At 46.7% G+C, this 20,981-nt stretch overlaps 1 protein-coding gene across 2 annotated transcripts in view; it reads left to right on the forward strand.

Moving 5' to 3' along the window:
• The window catches only part of LOC120936189 (squalene synthase-like), a 69,566-nt gene extending 67,171 nt beyond the window's left edge, over positions 1-2,395 (forward strand). For both annotated transcript variants that reach the window (XM_040348356.1, XM_040348355.1), the window contains one exon: positions 1,933-2,395. In XM_040348356.1, the coding sequence (XP_040204290.1) occupies positions 1,933-2,115 (183 nt within the window). In that variant the 3' untranslated portion in view covers positions 2,116-2,395. The remainder of the gene's footprint in view (positions 1-1,932) is intronic.
• The last annotated feature ends 18,586 nt before the right edge of the window (positions 2,396-20,981 follow it).

Consider the following 20,981-nt stretch of genomic DNA (forward strand, 5'->3'; position numbering starts at 1 on the left):
ATAGTGGTTTGTGCTCTCGCCCTCCCCTCTCTGTGATACAAGCACGGACTATAATAAATATTGAGATTCTTGGGTTTGCTAGGGAGAGTCACTTGCATGTTGATCCTTGGTCAGATGTCAAGAGGAACATGGTTCCTCTATGGTTTTCTGGGGCAGCGGTCCAGTGGGATGCTGGTTGCTCATGTGACTCTGGTGGCCATCTTGGCTCAGTCTATTTAGGACCCTGGTTCTGGTGTGCATTTGTGTGTGGGTAGAGCAGGGACAGATCACCTGTCGGACAGTAATAGCGTCAGGGAAAGGTTGCAGGCGAGTAGGGAAAGCTTAGGAATCCACCGCCCTTGTTGGAAACCTCCCTGCTTAGGCACATTCCACCCTTCAAGACTGCTGACCAGTTGGCTGAGATGTGCTCTGCTACAATCTGCTGTTAATCTAGTCAGGCTTTCTGTCGGGCTTGTTGTGAACTGTTATACTCTGACTACAATAAAAGTTATTTCTATTGCATCTGGACTGTGTTACTCCCGCCTACTGACTCTGCAGTGGTAAAATGTATTTGAACACATTTACAGTATGGTTCTGCAAATGTAAAGTCTATTTTTGACTAGATGTTTGCACATATGGAATATATAGCCCAGCATGCATTGTGTGCTTCTATCTATACACAGGAATAATGTTGCAACCAGCTCCCCCATTCTCCTAGCCATTGTGATGCAGAGGATCCATGTCTAGCAGGATTTAATTCCAATTTGTATATGGAGAGCCATGTTGGCACGTTTGTAGACACAAGCTTTCAGTTGTTTAGTAATTTATCACTGGTTTTGATATTTAAAGAAAATGCCAATTGTTGGAAGGCAACATGGTCTAATGTTTCTACACCTCTGTTTTTACAACAAGCTGACACTTGCAGTCCCATGGTTTTAAAAGGTATAGAGGAATTGGGACCCAGGCAGAATCTGCATAACAGGGGGGCCTGGCTCGTGTGTGTGTGTGTGTGTAAGACAATACTCTGCAAGCAAGCTTACAATGCTGCCCCTAGTGGCCAATACAAGGGCTATCGCTTGGCAATACCTTATTGGATAAGATGCAAGGGGGAGTGGTTATGAGTGGGAGTGTGTGTTCAAGTAAAAAGCTCACAAAGAATGAATTTAGTCTCTCTTTTCGTTGCAAGCCTGCCATGAGGTTCTCTCTATGTCATCTTGGGACTTTGCTCTGACTGCTATTTAGGGCCTAAGCCATGTGGCCCTAATGTCGTGTACACACGATCGGTTTGTCTGATAAACGGTCTGATGGACCGTTTTCAGCAGACTAACCGATCGTGTGTGGGCCCCATCGTTTTTTTATCCATCGGTTTAAAAAACTAGGAACTTGTTTTAAAATCATCTGATGGTTAACTAACCGATAGAAAAAAAACATCGTCTGTGGGCACGTCCATCGGTTAAAAATCCATACATGCTCAGAATCAAGTCGACGCATGCTCGGAAGCATTGAACTTCATTTTTCTCAGCACGTCGTAGTGTTTTACGTCACCGCGTTTTTTTAACCAATGGTGTGTAGGCACGACTGATGAAAGTCAGCTTCATCGGATATCTGATGAAAAAATCCATCAGACCGTTTTCATCGGATGAACCGATTGTGTGTACAGGGCATAAGAGACCTAGCTCTATTGTTATAGAAAACTTTATAGATATCTGTTGTTGGTATATATTCCTATTCTTAAAGGAAATAAATGTAACTTGTTTACTAAGCAAATGCGTCTGTCTTCATAGCTAACATTATATCATTAGGCCTAGCATACTCTAAATTAGATTAGTCTAGCAATATAGGAACATACAGATGAATACATATATGCAATAACTATATACTGTAAGTTCAGCAGAGTGTATAGTATTGCAAGATTTACTTCACCAATCATGACATCTTTGTTTCATTTTGCAGATCTATCAAAAGATTCCCCCAAAAGACCCATCATCTGAAAAGACGCAAAACATCTTGGCTACCATTAGGAAACTAAGTGTGCCCAATGGTGCTACTGGTGGCCCTCTGCTGGCAGTAACTGAGCAATATTCAGGACGGGGGTCCACATGGACCAGTGGCAATGCACCCATCTCTCCATGGTAATTATCTCTTGAGGGATCCAGAGGATTGAGACTTCTGAGGACACCAATGCAGCTGAGATGTATAAAAGTATTCCTTGAGCAAATAAAAATCACCTCTTTATCCATGCAGCTCAGGGTCACGCCCACCTTATCTTCACCTCCTGTCGCTGTATTCAACCACCTGGAGCAGAAGACGCAATGAGTTTACACACCTATGGACATTCTGCATGTGACTGTGCTGGCACTTGGCATGCACTGGCTATACACTAGTAGAATTTCATTAAAAAAAAATTCAAAGTAAAGGTTCGTACACACGGTCGGACATCCAACAAAATTTCCCTTGGATTTTTGTCTTAATTGATTTGTCCGATCACACCCATAGCATACACACGCTCGGACTTTTCTGCAAACTTTTCTAACACTTTCCCAACATCACATGGTTTTACTTGCTCTTTACTGCCACCCTTTGGTTAACTTCTGCTATTGTTGGTTGAGTTTAACATTGGTTCTGAGCATGCGCATTTGTACTTTGTCCAAAAGTCCGATGGTTTGCTGTACACACGGTCGGACAAGGCACCATCGGACTTTTCTTGCCAGAAAGTTGGTCCGTTGGCAGACCCAACTTTTTGTCCGATGAAAGCCAAAAAAGTTGGTCCGATGGAACGTACACACGGTCGGACAAATACGAAAAGTGACGGATTTTGAAGTTGGTTGGGCAAAAGTCCGACCGTGTGTACGGGGCTTAAGAATGTTCATTAGTTGGGTGTCAAATCAACATTCATTTCCAGCCGCAGTGAGAAGAAAATTCAAAGAAGCAAGATAGAACATTTTTCTAAAACACCTTTTTTTATTAATTTATTTTGTCTCGTGGCTGATTTACTCTGCGTAACTACCGCCTTTTGGTCTACAGTCCGTCGCGATCATTTTCAGGTTCCAATTTTTGATTCTCTTTTATGATTTTTCATGGGCTTACACCAGGTCAGGTGCTACATTCCATCGATGTATAGCAATCCAATGTTTCCTTGTGTTCTACCTCATTGATTAGTTTGATACCTTCACTTTAGTACTTTGCCCGTTCACTTCTGGCAATGTTTTATACCACTTAATTTTTTAGAAACTCTGTACAAAGGCTTTTTAATTAATTTCAATAAAAGTTGCATTTAAAAAAAAGGTACTTCCAGCAGCTGAATGGAGGGTTGGGGGATGGATGGAAATGTATGAACCAGAGGATGTTTTAGTATATAAAGGATAGTGTTCTTAAAAGCCTCCTGCACCCCCTCTTGTTGGAAAAGAAATAGAAAAGAGAGGGCTCACAAGCATGTGAAAGAAAACCGCAATATAGAAGCCTTTAAAGGATGACAATCGGTCTAATAGCCACAGTCTCCAAATGGCAAAAGAGACGACTTAAAAACCACCGCAGGCTGGCGCGTTTCGAAGGATAACAGTCTTCCTCAGAGCCTAGCAGTGCTACCTCCTTCAGCTTCTTAAATATGTGTGCATACATAGGACACATCCCAGAGAGGCCCAGGCAGGGCCAAAATGACTGCCAGAGAATAGCACCAAATTCCTACCATGTAATACAGATCATATTGTAATCACACTTTTATAGCTCAACATCAAGATTGTCCCCGTAGCCTATGCAGGAATTGGTCAGACTGATTCCTGCATCTACTCTGGGCATTGCCTTAAGAGGGGCTCCGGCACACCTCCCCAGCTTTTCCGGAACTTGCAGGACTGTACCGGAAACAACACTGTATCCTGGCCTAGGCTAACAAGGCCCAGGCCTAGGGCAGCACCATGCAGGGGGGGGCAGCACAGAAAGAGTCCCCGCCGGCTTGCACTATACTGTTAGTGTAGTGCCAGTCTTATGGGACGGACTGGGCAGAGAGGCAAATTAGTCTAGCTCCCCCAGAAAGTGGCCGCACTGCTTCCGGTAAGCGGGCGGCCGGCATTCTGCAACTGTGGGGGGTGCTTCTAATTTTGACTGTCCTGTCATCCTGGACCACAAACCTTCCTCACTGTGCTGTTTGCTGCTGCACCATTGGCATGGTTATATCTTCTTAGTCCTCTCCATAAAATTATCAGAAATTTGTGCTTAAAGTAGAACTATAGATAACACTTTTTATTTTAATTTTGGATAGAGTAAAGGTGGGTTATATCCCCCGTCAGTTTATTTTTTACCATCCCTGTCCCATTGCAGAGATTTTCCTTCACTTTCTGCCCCATAGCCAAACAGGAAGTGAGAGGAATTCTATGCAAATTAAGGGAATCCAGGCCCTCAGGACTAGTGTCCCCACTCGAAATTTTCAGGATGGGTCTTTAAACGGCAAGGGGTGTGGCCTTGACAGGAAGGGGTGGGCCATATTTAAATTAGGGGCGCACAAGTTTAGTCAGGCCTAGAGCAGCACAAAACCTAAATACACTACTGACTGGAAACTATACAATGTCCTGGCATCCCGCAGATCCTGCTGCCAGAACACTGCCACTGTTATCAACCTGCACTCTTTCTCTCTATGCAACATTTATTACATCTGGCTGGCCTCTTGTGACATGCAAGATACGATCTTCACACAGTGTGTGTGTTTGCATGCTGTAGCCTCCCCTGTGCTCTGCTCCTGAGCTCAGGGTCCTGTGTGATGGATTTCTGTCTGCTACCTGTGTGCAGAGCCTGGACTGGTCACACTTCTGCTTCTCAGCCATCCATGAGAAGTGATTAGAGTATAGTATATCCCCATTCATAGTTGTGCTCATAAGTTTACACACCCTGGCAGAATTTATCATTTCTTGGCCATTTTTCAGAAAATATGAATGATGACACAAACATTTTTCACTCATGGTTAGTGTTTGGCTGAAGCCATTTATTATCAATCAACTGTGTTTACTCTATTTTAAATCATAAACACAACAGAAACTACCCAAATGACCCTAATCAAAAGTTTACATACCCTACGTGATTTTGGCCTGAAAACATGCACACAAGTTGACACAAAGGAGTTTGAATGGCTATTAAAGGTACCCATCCCCATCTGTGTGCTTGTAATTAGTGTGTGTGTGTATAAAAAATCAATGCGTTTCTGGACTCCTGACAGACCCTTGCATCTTTCATCCAGTGCTGCACTGATGTTTCTGGATTCTGAGTCATGGGGAAAGCCAAAGAATTGTCAAAGGATCTGCGGGAAAAAGGTAGTTGAACTGTATAAAACAGGAAAGAGATATAACAAGATATCCAAGGAATTGAGAATGCCAATCAGCATTGTTCAAACTCTAATCAAGAAGTGGAAAATGAGGGGTTCTGTTGAAATAAAACTACGGTCAGGTAGACCAACTAAAATTTCAGCGACAACTGCCAGGAAAATTGTTTGGGATGCAAAGAAAAACCCACAAATAACTTCAGGTGCAATACAGGACTCTAGATGCACAATAAGGAGGCATTTAAAGAAAGATAGGCTACATGGTCGAATCGCCAGAAGAAGGTCATTACTACGCAAATGCCAAAGTATTCCGCTTTCAATACACCAAACGGCACAGAGACAAGCCTCAAATCTTCTGGCACAGTCATTTGGAGGGATGAGACCAAAATTTAGCTTTTTTGCCACAACCATAAACGCTTCATTTGGAGAGGAGTCAACAAGGCCTATGATGAAAGGTACACCATTCCTACTGTGAAACACGGAGGTGGATCGCTGATGTTTTGGGAAGGGTGAGCTACAAAGGCACAGGAAATTTGGTCAAAATTGTTGGTAAGATGAATGCAGTATGTTATCAAAAAATACTGGAGGAACATTTGCATTCATCAGCCAGGAAGCTGCGCATGGGATGTACTTGGACATTCTAACATGACAATGATCCAAAACACATCATTGGCTACAGCAGAATAAAGTGAAGGTTCTGGAGTGGCCATCTCAGTCTTCTGACCTCAATATCATTGAGCCACTCTGGGGAAATCTCAAACATGCAGTTCATGCAAGACAGCCCAAGAATTTACAGGAACTGGAGACTTTTTGCCAAGAGGAATGGGCAGCTTTACCATCTGAGAAGATAAAGAGTACACAAGAATGTACATGAACTAAAAACAAGAATACCTCGGTAATATAAAATTAATAATAATATAAATATAAAAAAGCAAATTGTAATAATATTATTAATAATAGTGTACAAAAAAATGTACAGTATAAAGAGTCCAAGCTCAAGGAGGTATAAATGGGAGAGAGTCCAGGGATGGATGGATGAATGTTGTTGCAGGGGTCACAAATACAAACTCAGGGCTGCCATCATAGAGAAACATAAACCATGTTCCAGTACTGTAAACAAAAAGCAAGGGAAGAGGCGCCTCTAAGTGTAGATGTTTTAAAACAATTTAATGAATAGATAAGTACAGGCAACTCACATTTGGTAGAGTTCAAATAGGCATTGTACAACATTTCCATAAAAGAAGACATCAGGTCGGTCACTTTACTCCTTTTCCTGCTGGGGCGCTGTGCTGAGTGAAGATATCTATCACCGCTGTAAGGTGTTGAGGCCGGCGGCGGTGGGGGAGCTTCAAAACAAGGTTTAGGTTGGAGATAGCAGCAGTCCGAGGGTGGTGACGTCACTGGCGTGCAACGCGTTTCTGAGCGGGCGTACTGCGATGATGCGGCAGTCGCGCTCCTTTGTCAAGCTGACTGTGTGGGGACTTGGAGCTGAATTGTATAGAGGAGGGGGCGGTGGCAGTGGGCATGTCGGGGCATGAGCCAAGGCGGAACAAGAACGGCACTATCATCTGTGTTAAGACTATAAGGAGGAAGGACTTGAACGTGACGTGCGGGAGGGGGGCGGGCGCTTCGGGGCCGAGATATGCAGTGTTAACTATAAGGTGGCCACGGGGAGGGGGAGAAAAGAAAGAAAGGGGGAAGTGTCAGCAAAGGACGGTGCAGTGAGCCGCACGGTGCCAAAGCATAAGCACATAACCAGAATGGATATATGACAAGGCGAATCAGTGTTAGAATTAAAAACGAGTTAAAACCAATGTTTGGAGATTAGGACCAAAAATAAAAATGACATTAGGATGTTAAAATATTAAAATAATATTTTAAAATATTATTTTAAATTAAAACAAGATTGGGGTTTTGTCTTATGTTATGGTAGCAATATACAAGTATGGCTGACTAAGTTTGTATGGATTGAGGTATAATTTAATTTAAGGGGAAGGAGGAATTTGTGTACACGACAGATGGTACTGACTGTGCACATGTGTGTGTACATATGTGCATGACTGCACATAAGTGTGTGTGCACATTTGATAGTGATTAAATTTAGGTGATATGAGGGAGGGGGGGAAAGGAGGGGAAAATATTTATTATTAATTATCAAAAGAAGAGAAGGAAAGGGGGGGATATTTATATATATATATATATATATATATATATATATATATATATATATATATATAATATACATTTCTGCCTTGTTTAGACAATACACCAATTATTATCGGGTGTCGGCTGCAGAAGTAGCCAGAAAGGTTTAAGGGCGTGGGAAAAACTTCAGCTGTTCAGAATGAGGCAATTAAGGCCTCTATAAGTAAGCCAGAGGATGACTGCTGATTGCTGCATCCTGAGGCTTTCTGAGTGAAGGACTGCAGTGAGCTGAAATACTTCTGAAGAGGTGAGGTGCTATTGATTTTTCTGTGTGATAAAAATCAAAAAGACTTTTGTTTTTCTGCTGTATGTTCAGCAGTGTCTACCCAGCAGTAGGCTGTGCTAGACTCCATAGATAGGTTCCTGTGTGGAAGGTAGACGCCCAAAGTGGCCAGGGTTTATTTTATGTTTTATGTTTATGTTTATGCTGTTTTGATGCTTGCACTTGTTTCCAGCAAGATGGAAGAATAAACCAAAATCTTTGTTTTCAACCGTCTTCGACTGCCTTTCTGTTTAAGTTCCGTGTGTAGTGAACCCATCCAGAGGGTCACACACCCCCGCTACAGAGCTAATCCCTTACACATGGTGGAGAATGCGGGCAGTTAAAGTAAACCCAAAATGGAGGAGATACTAAAACAGCTGGCTTTAGCCAATGCAAATCAACAGCAGACAAACGCAGGTTTGCAGCGGAGCCTTGCAGCTCAACAACAGGCTCGCGCAGCTCAACAACAGGCTCACCAAGAGAGCATGGCAACTCAACAAAAGGTTCACCAAGAGAGCATTTGCAGGCTTGGAACAGAGACACCAGAAGCAAATGGAGGCCATCGTGACACAGCTTCAGAGACAGCAGACCGAGGCTGGGAGTCAGGCCAGTAACATACCGACTTTTCGGGTAAGACACTTATTGCCAAAAATGACTGCAGATGAGGACCCTGAGATGTTTCTGACCACATTTGAGAGAGCAGCGGAAAGAGAGAGTTGGCCTAAAGAACAATGGGCTGGACTAGTGGCCCCCTATTATCTGGAGAAGCCCAAAAGGCATATTTTGATTTGGAGCTTGCAGATGCAAAAAACTATGATCGCTTAAAATTGGAAATATTGGCACGTTTCGGTGTAACCTTGGATGTCCGTGCTCAGCGGGTCCACAATTGGAGTTATCAGCAGAGGAAGCCACCTCGGTTGCAGATGTATGACCTCATCCATTTGGCTAAGAAATGGCTGCAGCCAGAAACTCTGTCCGGACCAAAAATTTTGGAGCGAGTAGTCATGGATAAATTTCTTAGGTCTCTTCCTAACACCCTGCAGAAATGGGTGAACCATGGTGGTCCGGAAACCACAGACAAACTTGTAGACCTGGTCGAAAGGTACCTAACAACAGAGAATTTGTCCTCTTCCACCAGAGACGCACAGACTTTTCACCCCAAGACCAGACCCTCCCCACCTATAGGCAAGACTGCATCAAGGGATGGGGGTGGAGAGAGGGACCAAGGAGCAACTAGAGGAATTATTGGGACTACTGCTAATGTTTGGCGAGAGCAGCCTTGAAGACCCATCCTACAGGAGAGGACCAGAAGGTTGATTTGTTACCGTTGCCGGGAAGAGGGACATGTAGCAGCGGTTTGCCCAGCGGGTGATGAACCCATGCAGTGTGACTTTCTGACAGAGAGACGACAGTCCCTTTTTGCAACCACATGCACTGCAGTAAAGGGAAATGAGAAACCTTTATATAGGATGTGCTTAGATGGTAAAAATGTTGTGGTATTGTTGGATTTAGGTAGCCTGGTCACCTTAGTGAAAAGTGATCTAGTGGTGGGAAAAACCTTACATCCTAGGAAAATGGCTGTAGTTTGTGTACATGGGGACACTTGAGAATATCCGGTGACTACGGTTTCCTTTGAAACCTCCCTCGGTAACTTGTGTCACCAGGTGGGTTTAGTTCCCAAACTGCCACATGACGCCATTGTGGGAAGGGATTTCCCAAAATTCTGGGAACTCTGGGACTGCCCAGATTCCCCAGTAGGTGGTTCCTCTGAGTCTGAACCATCTACTCCAGAAACCAACAACTGTGAGGATTCTCCTGAGTTTCCATTCTCAGTATTAGCAGGGGAAACACCAGTCCCTAGGGAGGAGCCTGCTACCTCAGAAGAGGAACAGCAGCCGATAGGGATTGATGACCTTGATGTGCACAGAGAAAATGTTGTCACTGAGCAATTGAGAGACCCCACATTGCTAAGAGCCCGGGAGAATGTAGTAAAGATAGATGGGGAGTTAGTTAACCCTGACGAGAGGGTTTCCCTCCCTTACTTCATTATTGAAAGGGACCTGTTATATCGAGTGTCACAGAGTGTCACAGATTCGAGGACACCATTGAGCAACTGGTAGTGCCTAAACCGTACCACAAAATGGTTTTGGAAATGGCCCATGGGTACATTCTTGGGGGACATTTGGGAGCAGAAAAAACTTGGGAGAGGATCACCCAGAGGTTTTATTGGCCTGGGATCACTAAAGAAGTGGAATTGTACTGCTCTTCCTGTCCAGTATATCAGATTACTGCACCCATTCCACATTTCCGCAGTCCGTTGGTACCCCTGCCCATTATCGAGGTCCCTTTTGAGAGGATCGCCATGGACTTGGTTGGCCCCTTACTGAAGTCCACTAGAGGGCACCAGCACATCTTGGTAATAATGGACTATGCCACCCCTTACCCAGAAGCGATTCCTCTCCGAAACACCTCTGCTAAAACCATTGCCAAAGAGTTGTTTCAGGGTTTCAGCCGTGTGGGTCTTCCTAAGGAAGTCCTAACTGACTAGGGCACCCCGTTAATGTCTAGGGTGACAAAAGAACTTTGTAAACTCCTGAAAGTGACCCAATTACGTACATCAGTATATCACCCTCAAACAGACGGGTTAGTGGAAAGGTTTAATAAAACCTTAAAACAAATGTTGAGGAAGGTGGTGGATAAAGACGGAAAGAATTGGGATTATCTACTCCCTTATCTGATGTTTGCAATAAGAGAGGTTCCCCAATCGTCCACAGGGTTCTCTCCGTTTGAACTACTGTATGGGAGGCACCCCCGGGGCCTACTGGACATTGCCAGGGAAACATGGGAGAGTGAGAGTTCCCCTCATCGAAGTGTGATTGAACATGTAGCCCAAATGCAAGATAGAATTGCCCAAGTGATGCCGATTGTGAAGGAACATTTAGCCCAAGTCCAATTGGCCCAACAAAGGATTTACAATCGTGGGGCCCAGGTCCGTTCCTTTGCACCTGGTGATAGGGTGCTGGTGCTGGTCCCCACACGGTCGAAAGTAAATTCCTAGCCAAATGGCAGGGTCCATATGAAGTGTTGGAAAAAATGGGAGTGGTGAATTATAAAATTAGCCAACCGGGAAGACGAAAACCTGAGCAGCTCTATCACGTGAACTTGCTGAAACCATGGAAGGATAGAGAGTTCTTGGTCGCTAAGACTACCCGATTTTCTGCTCCATTTAACCTGGCTGTCCCTGAAGTTGGACTCTATCCAAAACTCAAACAGGAGGTTAAAGAATTTGTGCTCCGTAATAAGGAGAAGTTTTCAGACCTGCCAGGTTGGGTCTCCGGAGTTGAACATGACATTATCACCACACCAGGGGATAAGGTCAAGTTGAATCCTTATAGAATTCCAGAAGCCCGGCGAGAGGCAATTCGCCAGGAAGTAAAAAAATATGCTTGAGCTGGGGGTGATAGAAGAGTCAAATAGTGATTGGTCCAGTCCCATTGTCTTAGTGCCCAAACCAGATGGAAGTTGGCGGTTTTGTAATGACTTTCGCCGCCTGAATAAAATCACTAAGTTTGACACCTATCCTATGCCCCGCATAGATGAACTGATTGATCGCCTAGGCACTGCCCGGTACATGACAACGTTAGACCTGACCAAGGGTTATTGGCAAATTCCTCTCTCAGAGTCGGCCAGCGAAAAAACAGCATTTGTAACTCCAGACGGATCTTTCCAATATCGGAGGATGCCTTTTGGGTTACAGAATTCTACCCGCCACATTTCAACGCACCATGGATAAGACCCTTCGGCCTCATCGAGCCTATGCTGCTGCATACCTCGATGACGTTGTCATCCACAGTGAGGATTTAGAATCACACTTGCCAAAAGTTCAGGCTGTGTTGGATTCCATCTGCAAAGCCGGGTTTACAGCCAATCCAAAAAAAATGTACCCTTGGGCTAGAAGAGGCGAAGTATCTGGGGTATACCATTGGAAGAGGTCTAATCAAGCCCCACATAAACAAAGTTGAGGCTATTCAGGATAGGCCACGTCCCACCAACAAGAAACAGGTTCGTGCATTTTTGGGGATTGCGGGCTATTATCGCCATTTTGCCTCACAGGCTGCTCCCCTGACCAATTTGACCAAAGGGAAGGAGTCTGTAATGACCAAATGGACTCCCAAAGCAGAAACAGCTTTTCAGGCTTTAAAACAGGCCTTATGTAGTCAGGCAGTTTTAAATTTGCCTGATTTTTCACAGGACTTTGTGGTTCAGACAGATGCGTCAAATGTGGGCTTAGGAGCTGTACTGTCTCAGATTATCAAGGGGGAGAAACACCCTGTTATGTACCTCAGCCGAAAGTTGAAGACCCATGAAGAGAATTATGCCACCATTGAAAAAGAATGCTTGGCGGTGAAATGGGCTTTGGATTCTCTCCGGTACTACCTTGTGGGTAGACAGTTTGAACTGGTGATGGATCATGCCCCATTGAAGTGGATGGCACAGAACAAAGATACCAATAGGAGAATAAATAGGTGGTTTCTGGTCCTCCAGGAATTTAGTTTTGTGGTAACGCATCGCCCCGGTGCTAAAATGGGGAATGCAGATGGGTTGTCCCGAGTGCATGCCTGCCTGGCAACCTGTGTCCCAACCCTAGGGTTGAAACAAGAGGGGGGGGGGCGGGGTATGTGACAGGAAGTCAGGTAAATCTGTGGGTGTTGTCACAGATGGGACATACATTTCTGCCTTGTTTAGACAATACACCAATTGTTATTAGGCGTCGGCTGCAAATGTAGCCAGAAAAGGCCTAAAGGCGTTAGAAGACTTCAGCTGTTCAGAATGAGGCAGTTAAGGCCTCTATAAGTAATCCAGAGGATTACCACTGATTTGCTGCATCCTGAGGTTTTCTGAGTGAAAGAGAGCAGTAGCTGAAAGTCTTCTGAGGAGGTGAGATGGTGATTGATTTTTTCTGTGTGATAAAAATCAAAAGACTATTGTTTTTCTGCTGTATGACCAGCATTGTCTGCCCAGCACTAGGCTGTGCCAGGCTCCCTAGATAGGTTCCTGTGTGGTGAAGGTAGACGCCTCAAGTGGCCAGGGTTTATTTTATGTTTGATTTTGTTTATGCTGTTTGGATGCTTGCACTTGTTTCCAGGAAGATGGAAGAATAAACCAAAATCTTTGTTTCCAACCATCTTCGACTGCCTGTCTGTATACATTCAGTGTGTAGTGAACCCATCCAGGGGGTCACACACCCCGCTACCGAGCTAACCCCTTACACAGCGTAAACATATGGAAACTTACAACACTGTTAACCACTTCATGTTGTGGTGTGAATGGGCCCTAAAAAAATTCCAACAGGTGTTAGGCAGTATTAAAAACCTAAAACTGAACCAGGGGTGAGCAACCTGCTGATAAACTTTCTTGTTCATAATTCTATAAAATGTATGTAGTCATGCAAGTTTAAAGACCAACCAAAAATCCCACCTGCGCCGTCTGCAAGCTCAAATTATTTCCTTCATGTTTGTGTTTTCCAACTCAATCAGTAGTTGTGTCACAAGTCATGAGCAAATTTCCCTGAACTAACTTACTTGTTATTGTCAAATAAAAGCTGCATTAGGCCCCTTTCACACTTGTGCGACTTCAAAGTCGAGCGATTTTGACAAGACAGTCATATGACTGTGGATCCAACTTTGCCATGCGACTTGAAGTCCAACTTCAATTAAGAGGCACTGTCTGGGGCGTGGCCAAGACCGGCATGTGAGAGGACGCACTTCTCACAGCTCCTGCCTGATCCGTCTACTGATCCTTCCCCGGCGTCTCTGATCCGGCTCTCTTCGACCCATCAGCTGGCTACCGAGTCCCTGCACCGCCCGGACCCACCCCCGGCCCTCTGTACTAGGGGAAAGACCCGCTGCGGAACGGCGGAGATGACGGGACCGGACATCCAAGATGGCGCCGCCGCGGCCCTCTCACAGCGCACACCACGAGCTGACAAGCCTAAGGAGGGTACCGCAAGGAAACCACCAAAGACTCAGGGTAAGGAGCAGCCGAGGGACATGCTCTTTTTCGCCCAAAAGCTCAAGGGCCCTGCTAGCACTGGGGCGGGGGGGTCGGCAGATGGTGGTGGAGGTGGAGGCCGTGCAACACAGCTAGAGTGGGGAAATGAGGCGGAGGAAACACCCCATAGCTCCAGGGCAGAGGCAGACGCTGATGCTCCCCCCCCTTCGGATGATACACAAGATAATGTGGGGCAACCGACGCTGGCAGACATTCTAAAGGCGGTGCAGGTGGGCAATGCTGACATGAAGGAGCAGTTCGGGGGCCTGAGAGAGGAGGTGTCCCTTCTGAGACAGGATCTCCAAAAAGTCAGGGAGAGAGCAACCGCGGTTGAGAGCAGAGTAAGTGACCTGGAAGATAAGCTCCCACATATAGCGAATGAAGTTAGAGCGGCACACCGTATGGCCCAAGATACGCTAAGCAGAGCCGAGGACACAGAGAACCGTTTACGCAGAAATAATATACGCATTGTTGGCCTCCCGGAGAAGACAGAGGGCAGAGACCCTACCATGTTTGTGGAGAATTGGCTCATAGAAGTGTTCGGGAGGGAAGTATTCTCGCCATTTTTCACTGTGGAGAGAGCTCATAGAGTACCGGGCCGACCCCTCCCACAAGGGGCCCCCCCCCGGTCGATGCTGGCCAAGCTCTTGCACTACCGCGACAGAGAGGCGATTCTCCGCTGCGCACGGGAGCGAGGAAATGTAACCTTTAATGGAGTCAGAGTGTCGTTTTACCCGGACTTCTCGGCCGAAGTGCAGAGGAGCAGAGCAAGATTCGTTGATGTCAAAAAACGCCTGAGGGCCCTACAGCTACCTTATGCCATGCTCTACCCGGCCAAGTTGCGGGTTACCGCAGAGGGGCATGCACAATTTTTTGAGTCCCCCAGGGAGGCTATGGCTTGGCTGGATCATAATGAACAGGCCCTGCGCCACCGCAGGGCTGACGCGGGAGGAGACTGACCATGGCTTGATCCGTGCCACACTGACTGTGCTTCTGCAATGGGCATGATACTCTCCCCATATTGTTGAACTGCGGCTCTGACTTTTGAATTATCCTGTGTGCAGGTCCGGTTCTCTCTTTTGTACCAGATGCCGGGGAAATCTCTTCACTTTTCCAAAGCGCTAGGAAACAAACTGTGACTGTATTATGCAACTGAATAAGACTTCAGCCGAGATGTTGAGGGGAATAGTGGGCTCACGTTTGAGCCGGGTTAGAGTGCCTGTTCTTGCCCTGTTGGCATCTTGCCTGACCATGTTTGGGCTCCTTCCGGGTCCTCCCGGGAATTGGGATGGCGTGCCCGAACGGGGCCTGCCTAAGCACCATTGCACTAATTTTGGGGGCACCGTTGTGCCTGGTTATATTTGGAAGTACTCATTGTCCTACAGTCCAAGGGAATATTGTTGTACCTACCGTATCTTTCTTTTTTATTTCTTTTATTTTGGCCACCCGATAATTTGCTATCGTGTAAGACTACCCGCATCGCCCCTCATGCCCGAGTACTACTTTTGCTGCTGCAATGGAGGACACCCCCCTGATCTCCTGGAATGTTAGGGGCATGAACTCCCCCCTGAAACGCACAATGATATTTACATGTATGAAAAAGTTTTACCCTGCTATCTTATGTTTTCAGGAAACGCATTTGACACATGATACCACAAGTTGTTTGAAATACTCATGGGTGGGTAGGGCTTACCATTCCACTCACACCTCCTTTTCTCGGGGTGTGAGTGTACTGGTACACAGATCCCTGGATTACCAGGAATATGCTTCTAAAGTTGACTCAGAGGGGAGGTTTGTGTTTTTACATTGTCGGATGGGAATTTTGAACTGTATTTTGGCGTGTGTTTACATTCCTCCCCCATTTGACGCTCGGGTGCTGAGGCTCCTCTTGGAATTCCTGGAGGGTAGGCCTGATCTCCCGATGCTTCTTGTGGGGGACTTCAATAGCTGGTTGGACCCGGGGTTGGATAAACATCCGGCACCCGGGGCAGACCCTCACAGGGCCACCCCGTTGGCAAGGTTGTTGCGGGAGGTGGGTTGGCTGGATGTGTGGCGACACCGAAACCCCACAGCTAGACAATTCTCATGTTTTACGAAGGCTCATGGGTCGCTATCTAGGATAGACCTGGCGGTGGGTAATTCCGCGATGCTCCCCTCGGTTTCAGATGTTGCTTACAGACCTAGATGTATTTCGGACCACTCGTACATGGTAATATCACTTACGGTGTCTCATCCATCTGCTCTTCCCAGAGCACCCTGGAAGTTCAATGCCTTTTGGCTTCAGCTATTTAGTGCCCCGGAGGAACTAGAGGGGAGTATCCGGAGTTTTTTTGCGGACCAGCCCAGCCCAGAATCTATCCTTACTGAATGGGAATCTTTCAAATTGTACCTTAAACGTTTGCTTAGTGGGGAGGTCAATAAGGTTAAGAGGCGTTCGGAGGCTCTCAGGGAGGCTCTGGAGATGCAGGTCCACACATTCGAGACTAAGTATGTCCAGGACCCCACTGAGACAGCTAGAGGGGCGTGGCAGTCTGCTCAATATGCGTATGAGCACCTGCTCGCCTCCGCGGCCGAAAAAAAAACGTTTTTTCACCAAAACCGCATTTTTTGAGGAGGGAGAGACGACGGGTCGTCTCCTGGCTAGGATAGCAAACTCTGAACAGAAGTCCCCAGCTATTGGGGCACTGCGGACCGTAGCTGGGCGTCTGGTTCATACTCCCGACCTAATCATACAGACACTAGCGGATTTTTACGAACAGCTGTATCGCCCGGCTTCGACCTGTAGCACTGAGGAGCTGTCCGCCTATTTGGACGGCATAGCATTTCAGTGTCTATCCCTTTCCCAGAGCTCGGAGCTGGACTCTCCCTTGACCCTAAAAGAACTACAGGAGGCAGTGGCGACCTTCCCCAATTGTAAAGCTCCAGGGGGTGATGGAATACCCATGGAGATTTATAAACAATACTCGGAGATCCTATTGCCCAGACTACTGAGGGTATTTAATGCTGCAAGGGAGATTAGTGCCCTCCCATCCTCCATGGCTAAGGCACACATTGTACTAATCCTTAAACCGGGCAAGGACCCAGTGGATCCGGCCTCATACAGGCCGATCTCACTACTCCAGTCTGATATCAAACTCCTTGCGAAAGTGCTGGCCCTCAGGTTAAATAAAGTAATTTCCTCAGTCATACACCCGGACCAGGCGGGATTTATGCCCAACAAATCTACTGCCATAAACCTCAGAAGGCTATTTCTCAACATGCAGTCCAGGGCAGATAACTTGGGGAGGAGAGCTCTGCTGTCGCTTGACGCTATGAAGGCTTTTGATAGCGTGGAGTGGCCGTATCTCTGGGGAGTGCTGCGGCGATTCGGATTCGGTGAGGTGTTTATCTCCTGGGTGCGGTTGCTGTACCATCTCCCCCAGGCGGCTATCAGAGAGGCTGGGAGAGTGTCTGTGTCTTTTGCTCTGGGCCGGGGTACGCGGCAGGGGTGTCCACTGTCCCCCCTGCTGTTTGCCCTAGCAATAGAGCCATTGGCGAGTCAGATTAGGGATCATAGGGGTATCACCGGCTTCTGCTATGGAGATAGACAGGAGAAGGTGATGCTGTACGCAGATGACACGATGATCCTGTTAGGTGATACGGAGCATTCCCTGAGCAGGACAATGGAAACGGTAGTCAAATTTGGGGAGTTTTCGGGCCTTAAAATAAACTGGTCTAAGTCTGCCTTGATGCCTCTGGACGATACCCAGCTGCAACACGGAGACAGTGTGGGTGGTATCCCTGTAGCCACTACCTTCAAATACTTAGGAATACAGGTGACGCCGCGTATTGGGGAATATGGCTCGTTGAACATCTCCCCGCTGCTGACTAGATTTCGCTCCCGGGCTAAGACGTGGAATGCTTTGTGTATGTCAGTTGCGGGCAAAGTGAATCTGATTAAGATGATTCTAATGCCCCAACTGCTCTACATGCTGCACAATTCCCCGGTGGTTATCCCCCTAAAGACCTTTAGGATAGTTAACACCATCTTTCGAGAATTGATATGGAAGAATCGCCCACCCAGGATAAAATTAGAGCACCTGCAGCGCCCCAAGGAGGAGGGGGGGCTGGCCCTCCCGAATCCTTGGCTGTACTATCTGGCGTCGCAACTGCAGCACTTAATAGGTACCATGGTACTAGAGGGGGGGCAGTCAGACAGGGTCCCCAGCGCCTCAGAGCATATTATGCTCAGGACGGTGGGAGGAGAGTCAATCCCGACAGCATTGGAGTCCTTGGCCTTTGAAAAATCCCATAAAAACTTCCCCACCTATAGCCTAATACAGAAGATATGGAACAAAGCCAAGTATTTACAAGGGGCCTCGGGGGTCACCGAATTTAGCCCTATCTGGGCAAATGAATCGTATCCTGAACTGGCCAAACTGCAACAAGGGGAAAGGTGGAAGAGATATGGGATCCGTTATTTATCACAGATTCTGGGTGGTGGTGGTCTGCTGCCTTTTGAGACGCTGAGGGAGACATACCAGTTGCCAGCGAGCATGTTCTTCTACTACATGCAGCTTAGGCACGCATTTGTCGCCCAATCCAGGGCCTCGGAGTGGCATGTGGAATCCCTTCCACTCCTCTCCCAGCTCAAGAGCGCAGAAACGTCTAAAGGGTTTATATCCCAGAGCTATAGTGTACTGCTTTGTAGGTACCTTAAAAAACACCCTCTGACAGTTAGGAAGAAATGGGAAGCGGATGTAGGCCCCCTGGAGGAGGAGCAGTGGGAGGAGGCCCTGCAGTCAGTTAACAGCTGCTCCCTAAATGTGACACAGCGACTCACACAACTGTATATACTCCTAAGAGTATACTATACGCCCCACAGATTGCATCTGATGGGGGTGCGGCCCACACCGACATGCGCAAGATGTAAAAGAGACCATGGGGATTTGATACACATGCTCTGGCGCTGCCCCAAGTTGCACACCTACTGGGCGGATGTGATAGACACGCTGAACGCGGTGTTCCAGGTCTCAATCCCAGTAGACCCTAAGCAGTGTATCCTGAACCTTTTGGATGAGCTGGAGTGGGAACCCCACCCTAGAGAGGCCATCAACAGGGCCCTGTTCATGGCCAGGAAACTAATTATGCGGCACTGGATATCAGAGGAGCCTCCCACGGTTGGGGAGTGGATAACTGCACTCGGTGGTACGCTAAGGATGGAAAAGGTCATATACCAGCATAGGGGTTGCTCTGGAAAATTTGAACGGTTATGGGATCCGTGGCTGGGAACGCCGGGGCTAGCCCCGAACGACCTGGTCATGGACAGAATCTTGGGCTAGAGAGATGAGTTGAGGTGTGAGGGCGGGATGCGGCACATGGGACCTGTCAGAATGTTGTTTTAAACTTACACCTGTGAATGTTTTGTACATGGCCATGTATGGATCTGCTCTATTGTGTATGATTAAGGTACTTTGGACTGTAAGTGACAAATTTATGATCAATAAACTTGTTTTTTTGGATTAAAAAAAAAAGAGGCACTGTCTGGTATAAATCTTTAGGGGGAATTGCACTCCAAATTTAAAAAATAAAATCGCCATCGGTTCCCCCTCCAAGAGCATACCAGGCCCTTTGGTCTGGTATGAATTGCAAGGATTCAGTGTGGGGGTCCCCCCAAATCCATACCAGACCCTTATCCGAGCACACAGCCCAGCAGGGCAGGAATGGGGCGAGCAAAAACTACCAAACTGTACCAGGCCGCATGCCCTCAACATGGGGGGTGGGTGCTTTGAGGCGGGGGCCCAAAATACCCCTACCCATTCACCTGGAATAAAAAGTGTCAAAAATGAAGCACACTACACAGGTTTTTAAAGTAATTTATTAAGCAGCTCCAGGGGTCACCAAAAGAATGCTCTATTTGTGGGGAACAAAAGGACATCAATTTTGTTTGGTTTACAGCATCGCCCGACCGTGCAATTTTCAGTTAAAGCGATGCAGTGTCATTGAGCAGCCAATTCTTCCGGGGCTGAAGTGGTTAAAAAAAGAAAAAACAATATAATGACAATAACCCTTGCAAATTAAGATATAAATCACAGACCACATACAGTATATACAATAGTAACATGCCACATAGAAAAAATATATTAAAATAAGGCAATTGAAGGTTCTAAAATGCAAATTGTACCAAAACAATCACAGATTGCATACCCATATACTGTATATGTGTGTAAGAAAAAAATGGTCTACAAATGATGAATAGATAAATAGAAAAAAAAAAATGTATGATATACAAAAAGGAGGGAGGCACGGGACACCACTGGGAGAGGAAAGAAGAAGAAACAAGGGGACTATAAGGCCTCTTTCACCAGTCTCTGCTAAGCCGACGGATGACAAGTCCTTCTCTGCTCACTGAGTGGGGAGGGGCTTTTGCAGCGCCGCTGTCTCCTGAGGAGAGATCTGATGAAAACGGACAGCATGTCCGTTTTCATCAGATCTCACCCGATCTGATCCGCCATGGAAGGATGGGGACACCATCCGTCTGATTTTGCCAGATTGGATCGGGTCGGATGTCAGCGGACATGTCTCCGCTGACATCCAATGCTCCATAGGATTGCATGGAGCTGCCATTCAGGTCCGCCGACAAAATTGACAGGCGGACCTGAACGGTCCGACCGTGTGAAAGGGGCCTATATCACTGATAAAACAATTTAGAACTATCTCTGGTTGCTCTACTCCCCCGATCTTAGGGCTACAGTGGGAGGGGCTGAGATCCCCCTCCGACATTAGCCGGGAGATCACATGACAGCTGTGCTGTACGCTCAGCCCCTCCTGCCATAGTCCTAAGATCAGGCGAGGAGAGCGGCCGGAGGTCACGTATCTGAAATGATCTGAATTAAGATATTTTGAGGCATCATTTTATACAAACATTTACACTGTGTATTATATACTGTAGCTTGGTAGAACAGAGAGGGGCTGGCACTGGTAGGAACTTTATTTGACCTTACTGCCAGCTACTAATAGTGACAGGAGGGGAGGGGCAGGGAGGAGATCGCTCACACACAGGAGCTGACAGGCAGGGAGAGGGGGATGAGAGGAGAGCAGTGGGATGATGGAGGTACATACCCTGAACACAGTATCATTGCTCAGCAGCTATGATTATCTTGGTCAGCACACATAGGGGGACACAGAACAGGCAGGATC

The sequence above is a fragment of the Rana temporaria genome, chromosome 4 (assembly GCF_905171775.1).
Source record: "Rana temporaria chromosome 4, aRanTem1.1, whole genome shotgun sequence".
In the NCBI taxonomy this organism is placed as follows: Eukaryota; Metazoa; Chordata; class Amphibia; order Anura; family Ranidae; genus Rana; species Rana temporaria.